Raw genomic sequence first — 24,860 nt, 5'->3', positions numbered from 1 at the left:
TGACGTTTTAGCCAGCGTATGGCAACGTATCAAAATGTATGTAAAACGCTGGCGTACGCTGAACTATTGATGTTTTTTTTTTTTCCAGTTTTGGGCGTATTCATAACGAGTTGGACGTATGCATAACATATTAGTAACGTACACAGAACGTTTTAATAACGTATAGATAACTTTTATACCAACGAATGCTTAGCGTGTTGTTGGCATTCCCAACCTATGCCCAACGATAATCTAACGTATGAATAGCGCGGCAGCGTATCGCTGACGATCATGTGGCGTAGCCTATTAAAAGGCTGCCACTCGACGATTCAAATCATAACCGCACTAGACATCAAAGTGTCAAGCCGCTGTCACACCTTGACGTTCTAGCCAGCGTATGGCGATGTATGAAAAATTTGCCGAACACGCTGGCACACGTCGAATATGTTGTGGGTAAGTTTTGTATACGTTAAGAGCACACTGGCAGACATCGACAAATTTTAAGCATGCTGAAAATTTTTTGACGTATGACGCACACGTTCCGCATACGCTGGCCATAAGTTGTAGGCACGTTATGCGATCATTGACACGCGTCGACACACGTTACTTGTAAGTTACTCATAAGTCGAAACACGTCGAGGTAATGTTTAGCGTACCCGCAACTTATTTCTAACCAATGAGTAACGTGCTTTGAACCTATGTGTAACGTATCTCCAACGCATATTGACGTATGTAGACGTATTTGACGTCTTCCGGACGACCACAGAACTTGCTGAACGTGTTTCTAACTTAGAGCTACCGTATAATGGCGTATTGGCAGCGTTTAGGGGAATTGGTATATAAAAATGGGGTTCACACAGGAGGAACCCATCAGTGTTCCAGACTCCATGGGTTTTTTTTTTTCTTCGGTATGACTGTGAAGTTGACACTTCGATTTCTAGTGTGGTTATGATTTAAATCGTTGAGCGGCAGCCTATTAATTATATTATATTATAACTGCACGAGAAATCAAAGTGTCAACATCACCGTCATGCCGAAGAAAAAAAAAAACAATGGAGTCTGGAACACTGACACTAACCATTACCTTGACGTGTTTCGACTTATGAGTAACTTACAAGTAACGTGTGTCGACGTGTGTCAACGATCGTGTAACGTGCCTACAACTTATGGCCAGCGTATGCGGAACGTGCGAGTCATACGCTGGCATACGTCGAAAATTTTTGAGCATGTTAAAATTTGTCGACGAGCTCGGCGTACTACGACGTATGCCAGCGTGCTTCAGCGTGCTCTTAACGTCCACAAAACTTACCCATAACGTATTCGACGTGTGCCAGCATTTTAGACAAATTTTTCATACGTCGACATACGCTGGCTGAATCGTCAAGGTGTGACAGCGGCTTTAAGTTTGTTTGCACTTTCAAGTATCTGTTGTGCCGTTGTGACGAGTAATACCGCAAACAGTTATGTATGGATCGTGGCACGCTGGGAAGAATGGAGGTTCGATCTCTTGGTTTAGACTTTGGAGTTTGTTTCACTTCGCACTGATGCTAGCCTTCACGAGCGTGCATTCCATGGAATGTTTTAATCATCCCATTGTCACTCGCTTTGCTTATTTGTGCAAAGAAGAAGAGGAACACAAACTCATCTCACGATCACAGATGGTGATGAAGAAGATTCTACAACAGCCTTCGCGGCTCCCCCTCAGACTCTGCAACCTCCAATTAGAGAGCTGAACACTGAACAGGCTCCTCCCACCGAGACCATTGGGAGGTGATTACGCATCAGTAGAGAACATCCAATCAGAATTGAAAGTAAGTTTCATGATCTTGATAACTCAAGAAAATAAACTTTATTTTATGTTCTTACTGCAAGAAAATAAGATTTCATGTTCTTAATATTTCTTTTATTCATGAAAACAAACAGCACAAAACGATGCACAAACATGTTAATTAAGGATACAGTTTGGCAAAAGTGGGTGACAAATTTAGTTGAAGTCCCTAACCTTATTTTCCCCTTTACTCCTTAAGGTTTGCGCATCACAGATTTGCAGTTCATGGGGAATTTCAATAACTTAACCCCTGCTAATGGCAAGACTTCCTGTACCAGCGAATAAACCAGTGCACAAGACACTCCCCGTCTACATCCCCACCCTGTACCTGACACAATTCTTAGAATAGTTTGTGCGAGTAAAAAATGAATGTGTGTGGCTGTGAGATTTAATCTCAAACTTCTGATTGGATATAAGGTAAACCATTTTAAACAAATCCCACGAGTAGCAACAGAATGAGAGTTGGTTGAATGGTTGGTCTCCGGTTCCTGTAATTTACACTCATTTGAACTTCCAATAGACTTTGGATCATGTTACCCAGATTGTCAATTGAGATCGAATAGTTTTAGGTGTTGTGGCACAGTATGAAAATAAAATACAATTTGATCCCTGTCACACGTCATAATGTCATGTGTGCCACAACATAAAACAAAATGTAAAAAAATATATATTTAACTTGCATAATCACTCCTTTCTCTGAATATTTGGGCTTGCTTAAAGGTAGAAAGGTGTGAAGGGGAATCCAAAAGTGGAAAGAACACGAATCTTTCCACATCACTGACCCCCTTGGGGTATTATGACCACAAAGCAAGAGTGATGAAAATAAATGAGCCCGTCTTTATTTGTATTAGAGACAGAATAAGATGTGTTTTCATGTGAGAACACTGGGGGCGACCATTCCCAACCACAAGTTGTAGATAGGGGAATGACCCTTAGACATGAGGGTTAACTGCATAAGCAGTCGGGGACAATCTGGCGGTGATTGTTGAGGAGTTTAGTTGGTTAACTGGTGGCATGGTTCTCCTTGTAAATCCTTTGAATAACGATTGATGCAATCACCTGGTGAGTCAGAGGCACCATAAAACCTCTTCCCCGCACTGTCTTGTGGGTTATCCATTTTTGAGTAAGACAAGGAGAACGAAAACTCTGATGGGAACACCAATGGGAAGGAGAAGCTCATTAGGCTTGGTTGCCAATTCTCCTAGTAGCAGATGACTACGAATCGAATTCATCCTCAGTAGCAGTAGCGATGCACCGTAGTCATAGCCAGTTGAAAGCATGATGAGTTTGAAAAACAGCACCAGGGTTTAAACCCATGCCTCAAACTTTCATTTATCTCATAGGTTTACTGGCCTTTATGACAATGAGACTCCAAACCCGCAAGGACGGATCTCATCCTAAATGAGAGCAATGAAAAGACTTTGACACCCTAAGAAACCTTTGTTTCTTGGGCAGCTCAACTGTCGTAGACTTTCTTCCACTTGTACAATTGAATAAGTTAACAAGCACAGAAATGACTTCAATATATCAGCGATTCATATTCAAGAGCATCGATTAGGTCACCAACTATTGGATTCAGATATTCAAAACACCAGAATCGAGCGTGGAGTTCTACGAAAGCATAAACCGGATAGTGTCATCTATCCCTAAACATTCTTGTCTTATGCTTGGAGGGGATTTTAATACCCAGGTGTCGAACGGCTTTTCTTACCATAGCTCCACCAACAGAAATGGACAATTCCTTCTTGATTTCATCCATCAGCATGACCTTTTAATAACTAACATTCTCTTTCAAAAACCCAAAATCAAGACTCTGGACATTCCATGCACCAAACAAAACATCTCAAATTGATTTCATCCTATGTCATAAAAGATGGAGTAACAGGATCATGGATTCTCTTTCTCACTCTTCATCAGACCCTATTGGCTCTGATCACAGAATCGTTTGCGCAAAGGTAAGGTTTAGCGTGAGATCAAAAAAGAACACGAACAGGTCCAGACTTCATTGGGATATTGTTTCCACCGATCCTTGCATAGCCTCCCAAACTGAAAATCAAATTTCTACTGAATGGGATATGTTAGAAAGAAATCAGTCAAGCACATATAAAGATTTTGTTGATATATGTTGGTTCACAACTTTACAAGTTGGTTCGACAACATTGCCACCATGAAAACCTGTTAAAATTAGTGTTCAAGGAACTGCTGAAGTAAACGCTGCCTGTGATGCTGTCCTCAATGCACAACATAAGCTGCATTATGTGATATGTACAATGAAGCCCAGGAAAAGCGGTTTCACAATATTCTGGGGGGCTCTGACAAGGGGGAAATCAATTAGTGCACTCTAACGCCTAGAACCTCGTGAAACTTCTTTCTCGAAAGAAATCTCGAACTGTTTTTAATCCAAGGTGAGAATCGCTTAGATTCCTGGAAAACTCATTTCCAAAAACTGCTCTCTTCTGATAATCCCAACAATCCAATCGATCCCATTTTTGAGGTCAACTCCAACAATGTTTTCATCAGTAGAACTTGACACAGCAATGAAACTGGGAAAAGCCCCCCAGTCTCAATGGCATTCCACTTGAAGTCTAGTGACTTCTGAAGTTAAAAAAAAAAAAAAAACTTGCTGAAATTCTGCAACAAAACGTACTTTGGAAAGCACCCTCCCGAATGGGGGAAGGCAGGTATCGTACCAATACTCAAGAAAGGAAATTTAACGCTTCCTGAAAACCACCATGGAATAAGTTTAACTCAAACAGCAGCAAAAATTTTACAATCGCTTCCTCCTTTACAGAATTTGCCCTGAATTGGAAAAGATCCTACGCCCGAATCAAAATGGTTTAAGGTCCCTTTCGATCTACATCTTCTCAGATCCTAAAATTTCAAACGCATCATTGATGAAGTACGCAATCACCGAAAAGAGGGCATTATTTTCATCGACTTCAGGAAAGCCTTCGACTCCATTGACAGGAATAAACTTTTCCAAATTTTGCATGTATATGGCATCCCTGAGTCGATTGTGAAGGCCATACAAATTTGTATGAAGATGCCTCTGCAGTGGCATTAACTCCTGAAGAAGAGACTGCACCTTTTCAAATCGACAATGGAGTTCTTCAAGGTGACCTGCTCACTCCTTACCTGTTTACCATTGCCTTGGACGATGCCGCAAGAACTGTGATTGAAAACTGGGATGGTTTAATTCTCTCCCGGCATCAAAATAGCAGACATCCAGCCCAGCACATTTCTGACCTTGACTTTGCTGATGACGTAGCGCTCCTTTCAGACATATTAAGCGAAGCTGAACTCCTACTTCACAAGGTTGAAACTGCTGCTCGGTCTATTGGGCTTGCACTCAATGCTGAGAAGATAAAGCATATGCACATCAATCCTTCTGCTGAGTGTGCTCGACGTGCTGTCGCCAGAAGTCTGACAGAGAGAGTGAATGACTTTAAATACCTCGGCTCCTATACCAACATGCAGCATGACTTAGAATACAGAAAAGCTCAAGCTTGGGCAGCAGTTTACGTCCTCCATAAAGTTTGGAGATCTCAAATTCACAGATGGAGTAAGCCAAGGGTCTTCAAAACTCCAGTTGAGTCGATCCTTCTCAATGGGCGCGAATCCTGGACCTTGACCAAAACATTGAAGAAATCGTTGGATGGTACCTACACCTGATTGCTTCGAAAAGTTCTGAACATTTCTTGGCAAGACCATATCACCACTGGGAATCCATATGGTTATTTGCCCTGCATCTCTACTATTGTCAGGGAACACCTTCACCTTGCTGATCATGTGACACGACATGAAGAACTTGCAAAGAAAGTTCTACTCTGGAGGCTTGAAGAACCACGGAGAAGGGGTCACCCCATCACTACCCTGCGAGACATCATCGAGAAGGACACTGGCTTAAGGGGGTGTTGACTTAGTCAATGCTGTGTCTCATCAAGAATCCTGGAAAGATCTCATCATGCCACCATGATAAATGGATGATACGGTTGTGGCCAAACATATTGGCACCCTTGCACTTTTTTCAAATAATGCACCATTTCTTCCAGAAAATTGTTGAAATTAGTTTGTAGTGGAATAAAACAAAGAAAGCTGAATAAATTACTAAATCTTAGCTTATTCCACACAGAAATCCTAAAATGGCTTGGACAATATTATTGGCACCTTTTAGAAGTTGTTCGAAATAATTAGATTTCAAGCAGGTGATTCTCTTTTACTTTGGAATTGAACTCACCTGTGGTGAGTTGCAGGTGCCGACAACATAAAAATCACTCATTCAACCAGTTTGAATGAAAAGAGGAGTCATTCTGCGGTTTTGTGTCACTGTGTGTACAACAATGAGCATGGAGAAAGGAAAGAAAACCAGAGAATTGTCTGAGGAGGTCAGACACGAGATTGTAGCCAAGCATGGACAATCTCAAGGCAACAAGTCCATCTCCAGAAACCTTGATGTTCCTGTGTCCACCGTATGCAATGTTATCAGGAAGTTTGAGGCCCATGGCACTGTAGCCAACCTCCCTGGACGTGGCCACAAGTTAAAACTTGATTGAAAATTGCAGCGAAGGATTGTTCGAATGGTGGAGAAAGCACCTCAATCAACTGCCAAACAGATTCAAGCTGACCTTCAGGCACAAGGTACGACAGTTTCATATCGCACCATTTGTCGCCAACTCAATGAAAGGGTGTTCTATAGAAGGAGACCCCAGGAGGACCCCACTGCAGAGAGAAAGAGAAAGACAGAGACATAAGAAAGCTTGACTGGATTTTGCCAAAACACACCTGAACAAGCCAAAATCTTTCCGGGAGAATGTCCTGTGGACAGATTAGACCAAATTAGAGCTTTCTGGTAAAGCAAATCATCTCTGTTTACAGAAAACAAAATGAAGCCTTCAAAGAAAAACACCTTTCCAACAGTGAAACATGGAGGAGGTTCAGTGATGTTTTGGGGTTGCTGTGCTGCCTCTGGCACTGGGTGCCTTGAATGTGTGCATGGCATCATCAAATCAGGAGATTACCAAAGAATTTTGGAGCACAATGTTCAACCCAATGCCAGAAAGCGGGGTCTCCGTCGAAGCTCATGGGTCTTGCAGCAGGACAATGACCCCAAACACACTTCAAAAAGCACCCAGGAATGGTTCAAGACAAAACGCTGGACTATTCTGAAGTAGCCAGCAATGAGTCCAGATCAAAATCCCATTAAACACCTGTGGGGCGATTGGGAGAAGGAGCCCTTCAAATCTGGGAGAACTGGAGCAGTTTGCACAAGAAGAGTTGGCCAAACTGCCAGTAGAGAGGTGGAGGAAGCTCATTCATGGCTATAGGAAGTGCTTGACTGCAGATATTTTGTCCAAAGGCTGTGTGTGCTACCAAATATTAAGTTGAAGGTATCAATAATTTTGTCAATGCCATTTCTCAGTATATCCTTTGAAATCAGAAAATATAAAGTTCTGAATCAAAAACAAAGGTTCTGTAATATTAACAGTGAAATAAGGAATTGTGGAGACCAAATACTTTCGTCAATTTCAACTTATTTTTCGAGAAAATCCGAGTTATTTGAAAAAAGTGCAAGGGGGTGCCAATATTTTTGGCCACGACCGTATTAAAAAAAAAAGAAAGAAAAAAAAAAAAAGACATGTTCCATCGTAACCAGTATTTATGCCAACTTGTATAAACCAGGGCTGCAATGCTTTAAACTTATTTAATTATGATATGCTTTTCAGCTGTCTGTGATTCAATTACCTCCTTACACTCCATCCCCAAACCTCCTGATACAACACTCAAAAAGAGCAAAACAACAGGATCAGAGGGATTGAAACAATGCATTTTTAAAAATCTAATCTTGTGGAAGGGAGATGCAACACACTGGCGGTGAGGAATAACAATAACAAGGGGAGAGAGAGAGAGAGACAGAGAGAGAAAAAATAACAAAAAAAATATTGTAACCTGCAAGTGAGGGGGGTCATGGTGGTGGAAAAGCTCGTGAATTGGGATGGAGGCTGACTTTAAGTGATGGCATACTCCTACGCTAAAGGAGAAAAGTGTGGAGGGGAATCCAAAGATAGAAACAACACTGACCTTTCCACATCACTGAGCCCTCTTGGAGGGGTCCCTCAAATCGACTTAGAAAGATGGTTCAATAAGCAGGAGAAAAGAAACAAAAGATGGTAAGCAGCACAAGTCTGTTGCTCTCACATCGGAAGCAAGTCGGTGGTCTCCATTTTCCTCCGTCTATTCTCTGATATGGCAGTGGAGGACCTGCTCTCTGTCCTTAAACCCTTCCTGACACCACGAGGATACAGGCATTTTTTGAGTAACCCTCCAAAAAAAAAAGCAACCCCCCCCCCCTCCAGGGTTCAAGCAGTGCACTGCTCTCTCCAGTCGACACCCATCCTGACACATGATCTCTCCTATCTCAACCACCTTACTTGTTAGTTTTCATATTTCCTCTCTTTTCTTGTTCATTCATCCCCTTGATGTTTGCCCTACTATCAGTTCTTGTCCTTGCTCTTTCATGAGCCTTATTCCTCCAAAGAAAATAAACCAAACAAATGTGGATTTTGGAGATTTTACAAAGGTGTTACTGGGAGAGCACATGCATACTTGGAGGACTGGGGTGGGTTAGAGGGATGAAAGAGCAGAGGAAACACCTGAGAGGTGGTTAGAAACAGAGGTCACCAGCCTCATCTGTGATGAGGGCACAGCAGGCCTTGTTTTATTATTTTTCTTTCATATGCAGAACAAGGCTGTGAGAAGCTCGTCTTTGCTGAGGGTGTGGGTGTGCCGCTGATTTAGGGCAGGTATTTGTATTTCTATGTTCGTGGGATTTGTTTAAAAATGATTAACCTTTGATTTTCTCGGAAGTTAGAGATCCAATGTCACAGCCACACATTCATTGTTCACTTTCACAATCGATTCAAAGAATTCTCAGGTGAGGGTGGGGTGTAGACAGAGAGCGTCTGGTACATTGGGTTCTTTGCTGGTACATGAGGGCCTTACTGTTGGCAGAGGTTACGTTCTCGAAAATCCTTGTGAACTGCAAATCCGTGATGTGTCCCCTGTAGATTAGGGCAATTATTTGTAATTTGTTCAGAGTGCCACTAATAGCTTATCCTACTCTTTGTGAAGGACATCATGGGATCTTTAACGTCCACCAACGAATGATGGTGGATGGGGCACCTGGTTTAACGTCTGTCTGAGGGACAGCATACACATTGATGGTCTGCCTGAGAGACACCGGGATAACACTCTGTAGCTGGGTCCGGATTAAAACCCAGGCTTCTGCTTCTTTATGAGACACCAAATATCTTGAGAGCAATCGATTCCACAGCATCAAGCAGAGATCATCTTATATATTATTTCCGAGTTTGTGGTTTCGTGTCGCGCTATCTTCGACTTTGTTCTGCGCTCGAGTAACGTGATATTAGGCTTACATTATCTCAAAGACCATATGAGGTGCATGGTACAAAAAAGTAAATAAAATGGTTCTGAAACAGTGAAATCGTATTACACTTACCGCATTAAAGTAAAATTACTACTTATACTCTGCATCAGTTCCTTTCTCAAACACACCCACCCCAACATGTCGCGCAGAGCGCGGATTATGCTAGTATGATATAACAATGAGTGTGGTCCTTATTTTTGAAATGCATATTGTTGACACTCACCCAATCATTTTGTTCCATTATACAAATAAATAATTAACTCACACCAAATTTAATCCAATATTGATTAACATTTTTAGGAGTTGCTCAATGAAGTTGAAGTTCCACCTTTGTGGCTCGTATTATATCCGAGCAAATACAACCCGTCGCTTTGGTGATGGGAATATTAAAGGGGGTTTGGGAAGAGGGGGAAGGAAGAGAGGGAGGGAGGGGAGAGCGAGAGTGGAGGAGGAGATTCCGGCAGATGTGACGTCCAGTTTAACGCCCATCTGAGAGACGGCATACACCGATAAATCACCATGCCTCTGAAACTCCAGGATGACAGATTTTAGCTGGGTCGGGATTCGAACCCAGGATACACAGCTTCGAGCGAGCGTGCGTACCTCTCGGCGATCCTGCTGTGATGTGGTGATTCGTTGCTTTGTAACAACTGAAAATATTTTTCACTCATTGAAATCATCCAATTTATTTTGCCTTCCTAACTCTGAAAATGTCCCCACGGAGAACCACGCCGTGGTATCGCTATTGAAGCCTCAAGAGCGCTCGCCAAGTGGCTTAACAACTCAAGCAAGCACTCCAATGAAACATTTGAAGAAACTTTTTAAAAAGCAAAACGTTTAATTTTTTTTAATATGCATCTATCGAAACCGAAGCGATGGGTCGTATAATGAAAGAAGACTGCACAAAAAGGCTAAACATGGTGGAAAACAAAATTGCACATTTTCAGCAAGCCAATCACTGCCCAACGCACCGCATGGCCAAATGCAGGAGAATGGGTCCTGAACTTTGTTCAAGCGAATCAATATATTTAGTGACAGTGCGAATATTGTCGAATGCTTACCAAGTGGCTTTAGCACTCCAATAAAACGGTTCATAAGGAACGGCTGGCTTGACAAGCAATTAGCATTCACTGATCAGTCAAATAAACACCATGCACCCTGAGATGCCTGGAATGTCAGGAAATGTCTGAATTGGACAAATGAACACTTTTTAGCAGTCGGAACTACTGCTGAAATCGATGAAGTTTAAATTTTGAAATTCGGCTGAGATTAAGAGATTCCAGAGGTTATGGTTATGGTGGAAATGAAATAAAGCCACGAACGCTGGTGTCTCCAGGTGTCTATAAACACTGCAATGTCCCCAGCGATTCGTAGCTATAATGATCAGGCATTCGATGATACGAGTGAGGAAAGTGGAAAAGAAACTATTGTTTAGAAACCGTTGCAGCCTGTTCCAAGTCAAGGCATTGTTGAGCAGGCCAAAAGAAATGGCAAATTAAGACCCCAGTGAAGTGACCAAGGATGAGCCTTAATAAAGGATAATTAAATAAGGCCGTTAATTATCTTCAAGGGGTGTTTTAATGAACCCATACACCCAATTTTCATTCATGCCTTCCCTTGGAGTTCCCTTAGTGTGCATGCAAAGTTTCAGGCCCCAAGGTTTCATAGTTTTGGAGTTATGGAGGACACACGATTATAGATATGCATATTAGGAATATGGTGAACCTTTCTTGGTGGCATCCATCCTCGTGAAGTTCGATTTATAGCACCTGCAGCCCGGCGTCATGCAAGATGGATAACCAATGCATTACATTCCTTCAAGGTCTGGATGTTTAGGAGACCGTTTTGTCCCACTGGCTGTGGGGAAAGAGGACTCTGACATCCTCCATTGTCAACTCTGCTGTTCCTTTTGTTCTGTTGTGTGCTGATCTGTTCATTGTTCTATCACTTCCACAAACCTCGACTCTGTCTACAATTTTTTTTTTTAAACCTTCATCTTTGTTGTTCGAGTCTACCTAAGGGCATGGTTCATCGAGTGCTCATTACTTCTGCCACCAAAGTTGGGCCGAAGTTATGCTTTTACCCTGTCTGTCTGTTTGTAGGACATCTCAAAAAGTTGTAGACAGATTTGGACAAAATTTGGTGGGCAAGTTGGAGGTGTGATGAGGACGAATAGATTCAATTTTGGTGAAGATCCAGATCTGGATAAGAACATTTTTTTTGAAGTGGTTCTTCACCAATGAGAGATGGGGCCAAGACGATATTTAGCTTGATCGCTCAAAAAATTATGGACGGATTATGACGAAACTTGGTGGATGAATTGGTTAAGTGACAAGAACAAGTCGATTCGATTTTGGTTAAGGGCTGGATACATATCCGGCCTAACGTTGGGATACAAAATGTAAACTATTCAGCCTGGTGGAGGTATGCTCCCCACCAAGTGTCGCTCTCGTACTTTTTATGCTCCTCGTAATAACCTTAACTTCCTACAACATCTTGTTCAATCGGAGAAGGTGAATTCTACCTTTTGAAAATCTGCACGTTCTAAACTTGCTGGACATCCATGGAATCTCAATGAAGAGCTTGTTGGTTTGGCATTCTTCGATTCAGCTCTACCCAGAGTCAAAACGAGCAATGGTGAAGGGACTAAATTAAAAGGAAGGCATGGATTAAAAAAAAACAGAAAAATCCTCCAAGGTGCATCCAGGTGAATATCAGGAAGTCCAGGGACATGTCAAGTGAAGATTGTCAAAGATCACAATAGACTTCTAGTGACTCAAAATTACATCTGATTTTCTGGATTCTGACCTCAAAACATGGGAGCTCAGAGGATTATAAAAGGAGGCACTCAGAGCTGAACAATTCAAGGTGGTAAATGACAATGTTGACTAACATATGGCCCCTGAGGATTATAATGTCATCATGAAAAAGGAAAAACAAACAATTCCTCCTTCAAGCTGTACAGGGACCACATAAGTTGCTTCACCAACAAAGAGAAAACAACATCGATGCAAAAGAAACTAACCACTCCAGGCCACTGCAGTCCAGAACTTTAACCTCATTAAGCAACCTCAAAAGATGATCCAAAATGGAGATTTGACATGTGATGTTTTTAGTACATGAGAACAAAATTATGGGAAGACTATGCTATACATTTCTTCTTCTTCTTTCATTGCAGCACAAGGCTGTGAGCAGCATCTTTGGCCGAGTGTGTAGCTGTGCAGCTGATGCAGTGCCTCCCTGTAGGTTCGGACAGGAATTTGTAATTTTTTGAGGGTGCCACCAATAGCTCATCTACTCTTACCTTCACGAAGGACACCGTTGGATATTTCATGTGCCCAACTCATATCGCAGACAGGACACCTGGTTTAATGCCCATCCGAGGGACAGCACGCACGTAGATGAATCACCCTGCCCGATTGTAGCAGGGTCGGGATTCAAACCCAGGCGAGACAGCTTAGAGGGGAGTGTGCATGCCGAGGTCATCCTTCAAGTCCTCTATACCCTTCAATAGTTTGAAACAAGATACCATCATGAATCCTTTGAAAAGCCTGTTTCACCTACAGGTACAGTCAGTTTCAGATGTTGAAACTTTTTTTTTTTTTTTTTACACAATTTAGAGCAGCTTAAAATTCTGAATTCTCTTTAAATGTCACTTTCAGTACATTGTCAATCTGTGGAAATATGTCTTTAACAAAAAATAATAATAAAAAAGTACTTGCCCACCAGTAAGTCATTCTGCATTTCAAAAGTACAATGGAATTAGCCTGTGCTACATCCACATCCATCATGCCTGTAGCCACCAACACGAGATTGAATAATCCATCAAAACAACTTAATTTTGTTGGTGGGGGTGAGAAAAGTATGATAGGCTCAGGGATATCACAAGGGTGTTATATATATATATATATATATATATATATATATATATATATATATATATATATATATATATATATATATATATATATATATATATATATATATATATATATATTTTATTAAGTTCTGACCTGGACAAACGCCATGATCACGATGACATGACTACAGCCCCAGAATATCCAATCTGGCATCATTGCAATCACTGTGAGGGGTGCATCATTAACCTGTGTGTATATAATTCTTTCTTTTTGGGGGGGGAAGTGGGGGGGGGGTGAGAGAAGGGAAAGGTGTGGTTGAAGGTAGTTTTAAGGTGAAGAATGCACAACATTGATCACACACCATCCTAATGTATTGCTGCATTTGCTTTTACATGTTCTGCATCAGAATCCAACAGGAAGAAGCTGAAGAAATGAATGTGAGGGAAGTCCAGAATACGCACTTTACCCCCTGATTTTATCACCAGCTCATTAATTTCCAATTCTTCACCCCCCTCCCTCTTTTGCCATGTTCAATACAGCTCACTTCTGGTTGCTTGGTTCTCCCTTACTCGAACGTTTCGTTTATTTGAACGATGCACTAGAAAGTTCAGATAAATGTGGGCAGTCTCCCTTTTCTCCAAACTGTAATCCCTGTTCCAACAACACTTAGTACTGCTATTCTTCCCACACTTTCAGTGTAACATTTCACTTGCCAATGGCCCCTTATCAAAGTTTACTCTTGGTTCATCCATTCCCTTACCTCAGCCTAAACTTTCCGCTATAATCCTGTGTTTGGAATGCTCAGTGTTAACAGTTCTTGGTTTTGACCATAAACCTTACATTTACCTGCACTAAAACTGATTTGACCAACCAGCACTTGCACAACAACAGCTTGGAATACAGGCTTCAAATGATTGCCTTCCACCCACCAAACAAAAGGTGTGAACCATTGCCTTTTCACAGTGTTGGTCCCTGATGGTTCATTCGACTGTATTCTGTTGTTCCGATCTGTGTTCCCAATAGGGACATTTATAAAAATTACACCAATCAAGTCGTACTTTATTTACATGCACAACAAAAATAGCAGTGCCCTGTGACTTACCAAATATTTTATGCATTTAATTTTGTATCTACTGTACAAAAATACAAATGGTTGAAATGTGCAACACCATGTATGTGCAATATTTACAAACAGTATTGCAATGAAAAGCGATTAAAGTAAATGATGAAAAATAAATTGTTGTATGCAGTTTATTGTGCAATAATTTTTTTTTCTCTTTCCCTTTTACAATAATGGCAATTGCAGCTGAATATAAACATTGACCCTTTTTTAGCGATCTACCAATGACATCGCAGAAGGTGGTTACACCTGTTACTGTATACCTCCCTCCCTTAAACTCACCCAATACAAAAATCTTCAAACTTGGATAGGATTTGTAAACATATTATCATACAAATATTTTTTAAATTATTTTCAAAAACAACAACCTGGAATTTGTTTACACAAAGTTGGGAAGAGCATCAATTATTTTCAGTCAGAACCTTCATTTGAGTTATTTCTAGCGACCACGATGATGACGACGATGCCACTGCCGCAAACTTTTGCTCGATACATAGCACAAAATATTATCTCACCCAGGATGGAAATCAATGAACAGCGCCATCATGTATGACGATAGTAATAAAACGATTAATAGAAAACACACACAACTATAATTGATGAATAACGGGCTGGTTTCAAAGATCACTATAAAAAGCAGCATCCTGACTCTTACAAAACAGTGTGAGTGGAAACTACCCTGACACATTTCCACAAAGTTCAACACAGTAGATTTTAAATATATACATATATACATATATATATATATTATTGGAGTTAAAAGCCTGAGGAACAGGGTTTGAAAATATCGGCTTTTTGAGTAATCAAGCTCCACGATGGGCCTTCGATTATAGCAAAACAAATAACAATAGTAAAGTGAGAGGGACTGGAGTGAATAGGTGACGTGATATGGTGGAGGAACGTAATCGGTACCTCCGCCACCGAAGGTGGATGGAGGTTATATGGTTATGTTTTCACCTCTGCCTGTCTGTCTGTCTGTGAGCAGGATATCTCAAAAAGTTATAAACTATTCGGACGAAACTCTGTGGATAGGTTGGGTGTGTGACGAGGCCAAATTGATTTGATTTTGGATAAGATCCAGATATGAGAATTTTTTTTTAAGTCATTCTTCACCATTGAAAGGTGGGGCCAAAAATGATACACGTATAGTACGATATCTCAAAAAGTTAGAGACAGATTATGACCAAACTTAGTAGATGAGTTGGGTAGGTGACGAGAACAAGCCGATTAGATTTCGGTTAATTTGTGCAATGCAAAGATATCTTAGACTAATGAACGAAATTTAAAAGCTTTGACAATACATCAGCTTTTAAAATCCCTTTGCTACCCCTCACGGTGGTTTAGAGTTTAGACAATATTCCAAACAACACGCTACAACGACCCTTCCACATACATCGATGAACTCTCGTGTGCATGGTGAATGTTCTTATCAGTCCAGTGACATCTATGTAATAGCATCACAGCATCTCTGTTTACCAACTCTGTGGATACCGATCCCCTTTGTCACGCTATAAACACTGCTAGTCAATATAAATCCACGAATGCCATGAGACCATGAGATCCTGTTAGCCGATTAATCAACGGTAGTCTTCACAGGGCTTGGCGCGCCTTACAATCTGCCTGCTTATCCTTCCAATATCTGCCTGAACAATTGAGTGTTCATTTGAGGTACAGGTATGAGGCCAGCTTTCCACCGTACCCTCGTCATCACTGAATGTCTAACTTGGAGTCCCTCCTGTAAAAGGGGAACAGATAGACCTTTCCCAACTTGCACAAACCCTCATGTGCCTATAATTGAACCTGCAGATAAGTACACCATGTACACAGATTTACAACACCTGCTTTTGCCTTTATTCTTATTTTTATTCTACTTGGTGTTTCAAAATATTTTGATTTTACCTTTATTGTTGTCATGACTGCAGCAGTTTCCGGATCCTTTTTGTACATGTGCGAGTTGTAATCGTTCGCTTTTGGTGTATATATATAATATATTTAGGATCAAATCCAGGCCTCCGAAAAAGTGGGATGTCAACTGCATTGTATATGAAGAAAATAACTTGACATGATTCAGAAAACAAAATAAGAATAAACACAGGCAATCAAGGTAATACACCAAGTAATCAGTTTCATCCCATTATAACAAGGTTATGTAAAAAACCCACAGAAGAGTTTTCTTCCAGTCATGAAGAATAATATTTGGATTAAATTCCAAGATATCAAACCCCGTAGCACCCTTCAATTCCCCAGAGGGCAGGCGACGTGTTTAATATGTTCAAATCAGTATGTCATAAATAAACACCAAACCGCAGACAAAGACAAAAACCGACGAGACGCTTTCGTCAACTTTGTTCCATCCAGTGCTTTGAAACCGTTACATCTTCATGCGTAACTGGTGAGAGTGCTCGAGTAATCCAATCCAGAGATTGACATTTCCACCGCTAAAGGTTCATCGGCTTGAAGTCGCAACAAAAGAAATTTGTACGCGCACGTATCCAAATTCAAAAGTACCCAAATGTGGCCAAAATGGCGGTGCCGCCAAAAGGGATTCATCGGATGCGTAGCCAGCTGGCTTTTCGAAGTTTGCAACGCTCGGATCATTGTAGCTGATACTTGTATAGCCAAGGTTGGCAGCTGAGAATAGCAATGTTTTCTCAAAGTTTAAAATTAGAGAGCATGCATGCATGTTACAGGGGAGAAAAGTTAAATTACCACGATGCTACAACAGTCGTGCACTTATTACATTGTTTGGCCTAAATCATACAAATATGCCGAGAGCCGGGTTTCTTTCGGAGAGTCGCACACTGGCCATCGCTATTTCCACAAATGGTATCAAAAGAATGTTTGTCACCCTGGACCAATGTTCCAAGACATCCGACTGATGAACCAAATTTGGTTATTACCCTGGATCAACTATCTTGTTGTGGACGCCAAGGTGACATTTTGTCGCCTTAGAATCAAAAGGTTCTAACTAACAAAGGTTCAATTGTCAAATAGAGCCTTTTGATTCTAAGGCGACAATTTGTAGGGGTTAAAAACAATTGAAATCTAAAATCTATCGAGTTTAGCAAGACGAATCAGTGTACAGTACATTGCAAGCTGCAATTGTATTTGCTATTCAAGAAAGCAATTCTGTTGACATTTGTGATGTTGACAAAACAGTTTGAGCAAAGGCAAACCTTTAGCCTTAAACACTCAACACGAGTAGAAATACAACCCGCTACCGTGACTCTTACACAGATGCCTGTGGTTGGTCAAGGCTTCTGAGAAAAATTGTGGCAGGCTACATTCGTGCTACAATTTTCTGAGTTACTTCCACGGATGGCAGCTGCATCACCTCGAGCTGTGTTGCCGAATGAAGGACTTACGATTCACCCGATATCCAGGAAAGTAGGAAAACAAACCCACGGGTATGCAGACACCCACATCTTATGAAATTGATCTTCAGCTGCACACCACTCCAAAATACAATTTATAACTTCTACAAATGGGCAGTTCACATAAAGAAATGCCATTGAAAGTGCACTCTGATCAGATACAAAATGAAAAGTTAAAAAAAAAAATCTGAAAAAGAACGAGCAATGACTTTTGCAAAAGCATGAAAGCACAAGTCTGGTCGTAACTCACAGCAAGGAAATGGAGTTACAGCTAAATGCAGAAATCTTTAAATTCTAAACCTCACATTTTTCTACCAGGGCACCTAGAAAATATGATACACAATGTTTGTGGACCATCACCTCAACCGGTACAATGCTCGGTTCCTCAAGTACTCTTCCAGACACTGTACAGCAACAGGATCCACTTTGGTGTCAAATTTGTTTGCAAAAAGGTGATGGTTTTGAATGATCCAGTGGAGGTCCCCAGCACCGTAAACGCACACAGCGCGGCGATGTTCACCTTGGCATGGTGGGTACGGTGCACCCTTTTGTACATCGCCCTCGAGATAATGCCATTTTACAAGCCTAGCCACAGCTTTCATGTCCGATACATGGTACTTTGAATTCGGGGGATCAGATCCCGGAATTCCAGGCATCCTCTGCAGTGTTGCCCAGAGGAACTCATCGGGACTGTACGTGTCCCGGAACCAGTCCATTGCCACACGGGTAACCTCACTGCCAAGGATGTGCTGCACAAAAGCTCGACTTACGATGAAGTACGCACTCCCGGAAAAGACACCACTCGCAAAAGGCGCAGGCGATTTGCTCACATCCGTCTTCACAATTTTCATGGGTGTGCCTTCAATCTTGTAGCTGAAGGCAAAGCGTTTTTTCTTCGCCTCGGATACCGATTCCGATTCGAGGTTGTTCTTCCCAGCAAGAGCTTTCAACTGCTGCACAATTTCAAAGTTGGTTTTGATTGGAAGATCCTGGCCACAGAGGTTCAGGACATACCTCCACGGTTCCGGTCGATTCAACAACTCTTCCATGCAGTTTAGGTCGGCCTGAACACGATACCAGGATGCATAAATTACTGCTTCACGATTACTCACCAAGAACACATTGTCAAAGCAATTTGCAATTCTCTTGACAGCATTAAAGAAGTCGTCAGGGGATTTCTTGTCCACGTGGATGCAGTAAACATTTTGTGGCATGTAGATGGAGCGTAGTAGACGTTCAAACATATCCACACGAGTATGCACGACAATAGAGAATGCAATGGGAAAGTCCATCTCCTCCTGGCTAAGTGGAGCAAAAAAGTAGTGGCGATTGCGCCTAAATGCTCCACAGTGTGCCGTCGCACTCATGTATTCGGCCTCGGTCAATGTCAAATGGTAGTCACGTTTGAATGGCTCTGAGCGCATCTGCAACTTCGCCAAAGCAATTTCCTGCTGGTCACCGTCAAAAATGGCCGTGCAGTTAAAAGTAGCAGCCGGTTTGTTTGGCGGCAGTCTGAGCGATGAATAAATTTCATGCAATGCTGCTGAAGACAGGCCATTTGTTGCTTCCTTGGGGCTGTACTGCAGTGTTTTAGGCGTTGAATTCAACAACAAAAATATGGATAGAAATGTGACAAGAAGAATGGCAGCAATCCATCGGCTGAACCAGTGACGTATCGGAGAGTGAGGTGCATGGAAGCAAAACATCAATGGACAGCACATGGCATGCAAACTTCAATCCAACGTCGGTGGGCCGCTTTCACAAAACTTCCGGTTTCCTAGAGAAACAAAACAAAACAAAATAAATTGTGTCTTTTGACAGTTGACCAAGAAGTTTCCTTGTGAAAAAACAAACAAACACATACATACATACATACATCACTGTGATATGCAAGGAAAGAGGAAGTAAATGTACCAAATACAGTTACTTCCATTTTATCAAACATAAGATTAACCACATATCTAACGGTGTGTATGCTGGAAGTTGAAACTGTGATAATACATTAAATCCTTCAATGAGTAGTGTCTGATGAGTGATGTTGCATTGATGGGTTGACCGACTGCCTGGACACAACTGAGGTTGTTGATCGACTGATGTGGATCCATGACCGAGGTTGTGATTCTGCTGTTTGGAGAGGTTCTTGGCTGAAAAGATCAAAACCTCGAGGAAGAATGGTGCCCGGCTGATGATCCATGTGGTCGGGAAACCATTCAATGGATTACAAGTTGAAGTTCTTACTTTCAGTAAGGGAACTATGTTTTGAGGTTTACAATTTAAATAAAAAGTTGAATATAGGATTTTGTGACGTTAACATTATTTGCAGCAATCATTGAAATTATATTTTAGGAACAGCTGATACTGTACAATTAAAAGTGTGTATATACATATATACTGTGTATATATATATTAGTTATGAATTTTAGAATCGGATCCAGCGAATACACACAACATCCAAGTCTTCATACAGTTATTTCCATAAATGCATGTTCAGAATAGACCCATACCCTTGTCTGGTGTGATTCTAACCCTTTGATGTGTTGAAGGGTACAGAACAGATTCCCTTTCTTATGGGATAACCTTTTCCTCTTTACGACACATTCATGCACGCGAGAGAGATAGCCGTTAGCTCAACGGACTCATTTTACCCCTTTCTGTCAGGACACATTGACTTGGAAATAGACGATTTATTTAGTTTGGACTTAGGGGATATTTGATTAAACACACCACAAGCTTTTTTTGGACAGTTTATTTTGACGGTTGGATGTCACGTGCAGCGATGCGCCAATAGGCAAGCTGTATTTGGCTGATGTCTGCTTGAAGCTCTGCTCACACTGGTCGCCTATAAAATGGACGGGAGGTTGGTTGGTGAAGGTTCCTGACAGTTCCTTACAGTTGGTGACGGCTCCTGACCGTCGGTTACAGCTCCTGACCGTCGGTGACGGTTGGATCGTTCCTGCTGGTTCTGCCCAGTACCTGGCTCTTTGCGTACCTGATTCTTGGTGTCCCTAGTTCCTGGGGGTGACATGACGTCGATTGGTGTTCGAGCCTGTTTGCGGGTGTGCACAGCGAGGACGGGCGCTGGCTGGGGACCATGCACGCTCACACATTTTGGGTTGTTTTAATGGACGCACGACAACTTCTGCCTTGGTAAGCCGAGACCGGATTTCTTTCCCCCCTGAATGATCTGCTGGATACCCATGTCTAGTGTTTAATTGTTAAGTAAAGCATAGTGACAAGCATCTGCTCTTTATTTTTGTTTTTATCAATGCCTGTTGAATTCTTTATTTGTTTGAGATTATTTTGATTGATTTGAATTCATCTATTTACACCACAAGGAAATAAAATGTTCTTCAGTTTATTTATTTTTCTTAATAATAAATTCCTTGTTGACGTTTCAACCTGTCTGTGCTTGTCCTTTACTTCCATTGATCCAGCAATATCCAAACCTAGGTAAACTGGGAGGTAATTCCCAAACTAATTAACCTGTCATGGTCGGCGTGCACCAGCGGTTAACGCTCGGCCACCAAACTAACATCTAATCAAGATAAGATTGGTGCATCACTGAGGGCACGTTCCCTTGTCAGGAGGCCAGGTGACCTCTCGTTAAACCGCAAGTTAGACGGTGGATACTGGAACTCGTGGTTAACTGAATGGCGTTCGTGTTTGTTAAGCAACCCACCGTACCACAAAGTTAATTGTGAGTGGTGGCCCCCCAAGTCCGGTTCTTCTGAGGATTAACCCCCTCATAATACACTCGGTACCTGTGGCCATAACAAATTATATTATAATATATATTATATAAATAAAATGGTGTTATGATTGTGGGGGTAGATGGAGGAATTTAATAGGGAAAACAGCATTGTGTAGAGCTGCTTGGTCCGTCGATGTATAGGAGGCATCTCGATGTGATTAAGTAGGGAACCTGTGAGCTTAGCTTAAGTGTTACGTGTCACCACACGAGGGGGTGGTGTCATGTTAATTAGCTGGGGTTTAAGAATAAACTTCGCCCCTTAAGTATGTAATCGCCCCTCTGTGATTTTTCCCTATGTTTTTATAATTCAAGATCGGCAATAAAGGTGGGGAACACATCCCTAAAACAACCACAAGCGGACAGAAGCCCCACCTTCCCGAGTTTCGTGCAAGCAGGCCATGCCCCGGGAGGCGGAGGATAAATAGGTATGACACTTAGAGGAAGTGTGTGTTGGGGAGCTTCATACTGGATAGGATGAGAGATCGGCAGAGAGCACGCACGAGGTTAGTGTGAGGAACGCACGAGGCAGAGTTTATTTTGGAAGAGAATCAGAGGCGGGAAATTCAGGGCTTGTGCATTTTTGGAGAGCCATGATCAGAGCGGAGGCACAAGGTGCATCATTTGGAGAGGTGAGAGCGAAGGGTGAGCGCACGCGATGTGGACGGTGGCACGATCCTTGAATTCGTGTTGAGGCGATTTGGCTCGCGTGGTGAAGCAAGACACTGGCCTTTGGCTAAAAATTGGGTCAGTGATGATGATCAGTGCATGAAGCCATTACACTGGTGCTCTGAGCCTTGGTGTGGAGTGCTGCTCATGGATTGCCTGGTGTGTGTTTGTCCCGCGACGAGAGAAGCGCCATTTTGTGCGCGTCTGCAGGTGCGAATAGGAGCGCCTCGATTCCAAGTTCCACAAGGACCAACTCTGAGCCAAGCGAAGTATAAAAATACTCGAAAGGAGAGGTTTTTATTTTTATTTTGTATTCCCTGTGTCTGTGTTTGAGTCTGTGTGAGGAGGCGCCTCAACTTTCGGATTTATTATCATTACCCTTTTGAATTATTGTCCTTTGTAAATATTTGCTTATTTTCATTAAATGTATACCTTTTAAGAAGCTGTAGCCATCCGTGTATTTGTTGTGGAGTTCGAGTATAAACCCCCCTTGTGCTGTCCTGGTGCCGCGCCCTTATGCTGTGCTCTTCCACCTCTCTGCCATTGCAGCCCCTTTCCGCGCACGCATCGCAGAGTCTCGGTTGTAGGCCTTCAAAGGAGAAGCTTTGCCATCTGTCCAGGTAGGGGTAACACCACCTGGACAAGACTACATATTATATATATATATATATATATATATATATATATATATATATATATATATATATATATATATATATATATATATATATATATATATATATGTTTATCCTCGTCGCCATGTAATGAATCTGGAGTTTGTTCAGTTACCAAGTTTCTTGTCGAGCACTCCAAGTGGCTGAAGCACTCAAGGAAGTTCTCTATTTGAAACCGGTTGAAAAGGAACGGCTGGCTTGGCAAGCGCTAATGAGCTGCTTGGTAATTGAACACACCCCTGGACAGTTCGACAGCATTCAGTACATTCAAAACACCAAAAAAGGACAGTTGTTTTTTTGTTGGACAAGATTTCAAATATTAATCATGATATTTTCATTGTAATGAAAATGTACCCGAATCAGGTTTCAACGCATTTTCGTTTTTCAAATGTACATAAACTCAAGAGGTGATGTTGAGTGTATGAAAGTGGATGTGTACATGAACATCTATAAAAAAAAATGTCAGTGTGTGTCTGCCTGTCTCTTCCACAACTCCAAAACCATGAAACCTCATGGCCCCAAACTTTGAATGCATATCAAGGGAACTCCTAGGTGGTGCATTAATGAAAATTTGGGGTTTGGATTAATTTAAACACCCCTTTTGAAGGTAATTTAGGGGGTGCTCATCACAAAAAAACAAAATAAGCCTTATGAAGATGATGGCGTGCCATCTTGGTCGGCCCTCTGTCAGCTCACAAGAGTCTTAAGCTGCCACTTTTTGGAGCCTGTTCAACAATGCCTTGGCTTGGAACAGGCCACAACGATTTCTTAACGATGAAGTTTTTTTTTGTTTTTTTCCCCCCCACATATCATTGAATGCCTGATCATCATACCAATGAATCAGCGGATACATTTCAATGCTTATAAATGCCTGGAGACGTCCACGCTTGAAGCTTTTTTTAAATTTCCGCACATGCCATCAGCTCTAGAATCTCAATTTCAGCCGAATTTCAAAATTTAAAATTCTTTATTGGACTTCAGCAGTAGTTCCGACTACTTTTTTAAAAACCCCCCCCAAAAAAACGATTAATTTGATGAATTCGGACATTGCTTGGGCGCTTCTGGGTGCACGAGTTTATATGACCGATCAGCGATTGCTCGTCGCGAATCGCTAATCGCTTTCCAAACCAGCCGTTCCTTAAGGCCCAGTCACACCTTGACGTTTTAGCCAGCTTATGCCGATTTTTGAAAAACTTGTCTAAAACGCTGGCACACGTTGAATACGTTATGGGTAAGTTTTGGAAACATTGAGAGCACGCTGAAAAACACTGCCATACATCGTAGTACGCTGGCTTTCATCGTTGTACTTTGCGGTTGTCCTCAAATTTTAGCATGCTTGAAATTTTACGACTTATGCCAGCGTATGACTCACGAGTTCCGCTACGCTGGCCATAAGTTGTAGGCACGTTACGCGATCGTTGACACACGTTAATTGTAAGTTAATCATAAGTCGAAACACGTCGTGGTAATGTTTTGCGTACCCGAAACTTATTTCTAACCTATGAGTAATGTGTTGTAGGCACGTTACGTGATCGTTGACACACGTTACTTGTAAGGTACTCATAAGTCAAAACACGTCAATGTAATGGTTGGCGTCAGTGTTCCAGACTCCCCGTTTTGTTTTTGTTTTTTTTTCTTCGGTATGACGGTCATGTTGACACTTCGATTTCTAGTGCGGTTATGATTTAAATCGTTGAGTGGCAGCCTATTAATTATATTATATTATAACCGCACTAGAAATCGAAGTGTCAACATCACCGTCATACCGAAGAAAAAAAAAAAAACCAGGGAGTCTGGAACACTGACGCTAAAGGCCCGGACACACCTTGACGTTTTAGCCAGCGAATGCAACGTATTAAAATGTATGTAAAACGCTGGCTTACGTTGAACTTTTGATGTTTTTTTTTAAAGATTCGGACGTATTCATAGCGACTTGGTCTTATGTATAACGCATTGGTAACGGACACAGAACGTTTCGTTGTGTTATAGATAACTTATACCAACGAATGCTGAACCTGTTGTCGTCCTACACAAGCGATGCCCAACGATAGTCTAACTTAGGCATAGTGCGTTGCACGCATCGCCGATGATGTCGTGATGTAGCCTATTAAAAGGCTGACGCACAACGATTCGAATCATAACTGCCGTATAAATGGAAGTGTCA

The 24,860-nt window shown here is 41.7% G+C and overlaps 2 protein-coding genes across 21 annotated transcripts in view; one reads left to right on the top strand and one right to left on the bottom strand.

Annotated features, from left to right (window-relative positions):
- The window catches only part of LOC147030812 (protein prune homolog 2-like), a 124,630-nt gene that overhangs the window by 96,338 nt on the left and 3,432 nt on the right, over positions 1 to 24,860 (top strand). For 14 of the 18 annotated variants that reach the window (XM_085875256.1, XM_085875263.1, XM_085875269.1 and 11 more), the window contains one exon: positions 22,572 to 22,642. In XM_085875256.1, coding sequence (XP_085731382.1) covers positions 22,572 to 22,642 — 71 coding nt within the window. Of the gene's footprint in view, positions 1 to 1,637; positions 1,791 to 13,517; positions 14,349 to 22,571; positions 22,643 to 24,860 lie in introns of those variants that run through there. The other 4 variants (XR_015056518.1, XR_015056517.1, XM_085875261.1 and 1 more) reach the window with 2 other exon arrangements.
- Positions 14,349 to 24,860, bottom strand: part of LOC147030811 (beta-1,3-galactosyl-O-glycosyl-glycoprotein beta-1,6-N-acetylglucosaminyltransferase-like) — a 35,330-nt gene continuing 24,818 nt past the window's right edge. For all 3 annotated transcript variants that reach the window (XM_085875273.1, XM_085875272.1, XM_085875271.1), the window contains one exon: positions 14,349 to 19,382. In XM_085875273.1, coding sequence (XP_085731399.1) covers positions 17,962 to 19,326 — 1,365 coding nt within the window. In that variant the 5' untranslated portion in view covers positions 19,327 to 19,382 and the 3' untranslated portion in view covers positions 14,349 to 17,961. The remainder of the gene's footprint in view (positions 19,383 to 24,860) is intronic.

The sequence above is a fragment of the Eptatretus burgeri genome, chromosome 3 (genome assembly GCF_056783735.1).
Source record: "Eptatretus burgeri isolate ZD-2024b chromosome 3, Ebu_testis_v1, whole genome shotgun sequence".
NCBI classification, from domain to species: Eukaryota; Metazoa; Chordata; class Myxini; order Myxiniformes; family Myxinidae; genus Eptatretus; species Eptatretus burgeri.
This window is presented reverse-complemented; position numbering and strand designations above follow the sequence as displayed.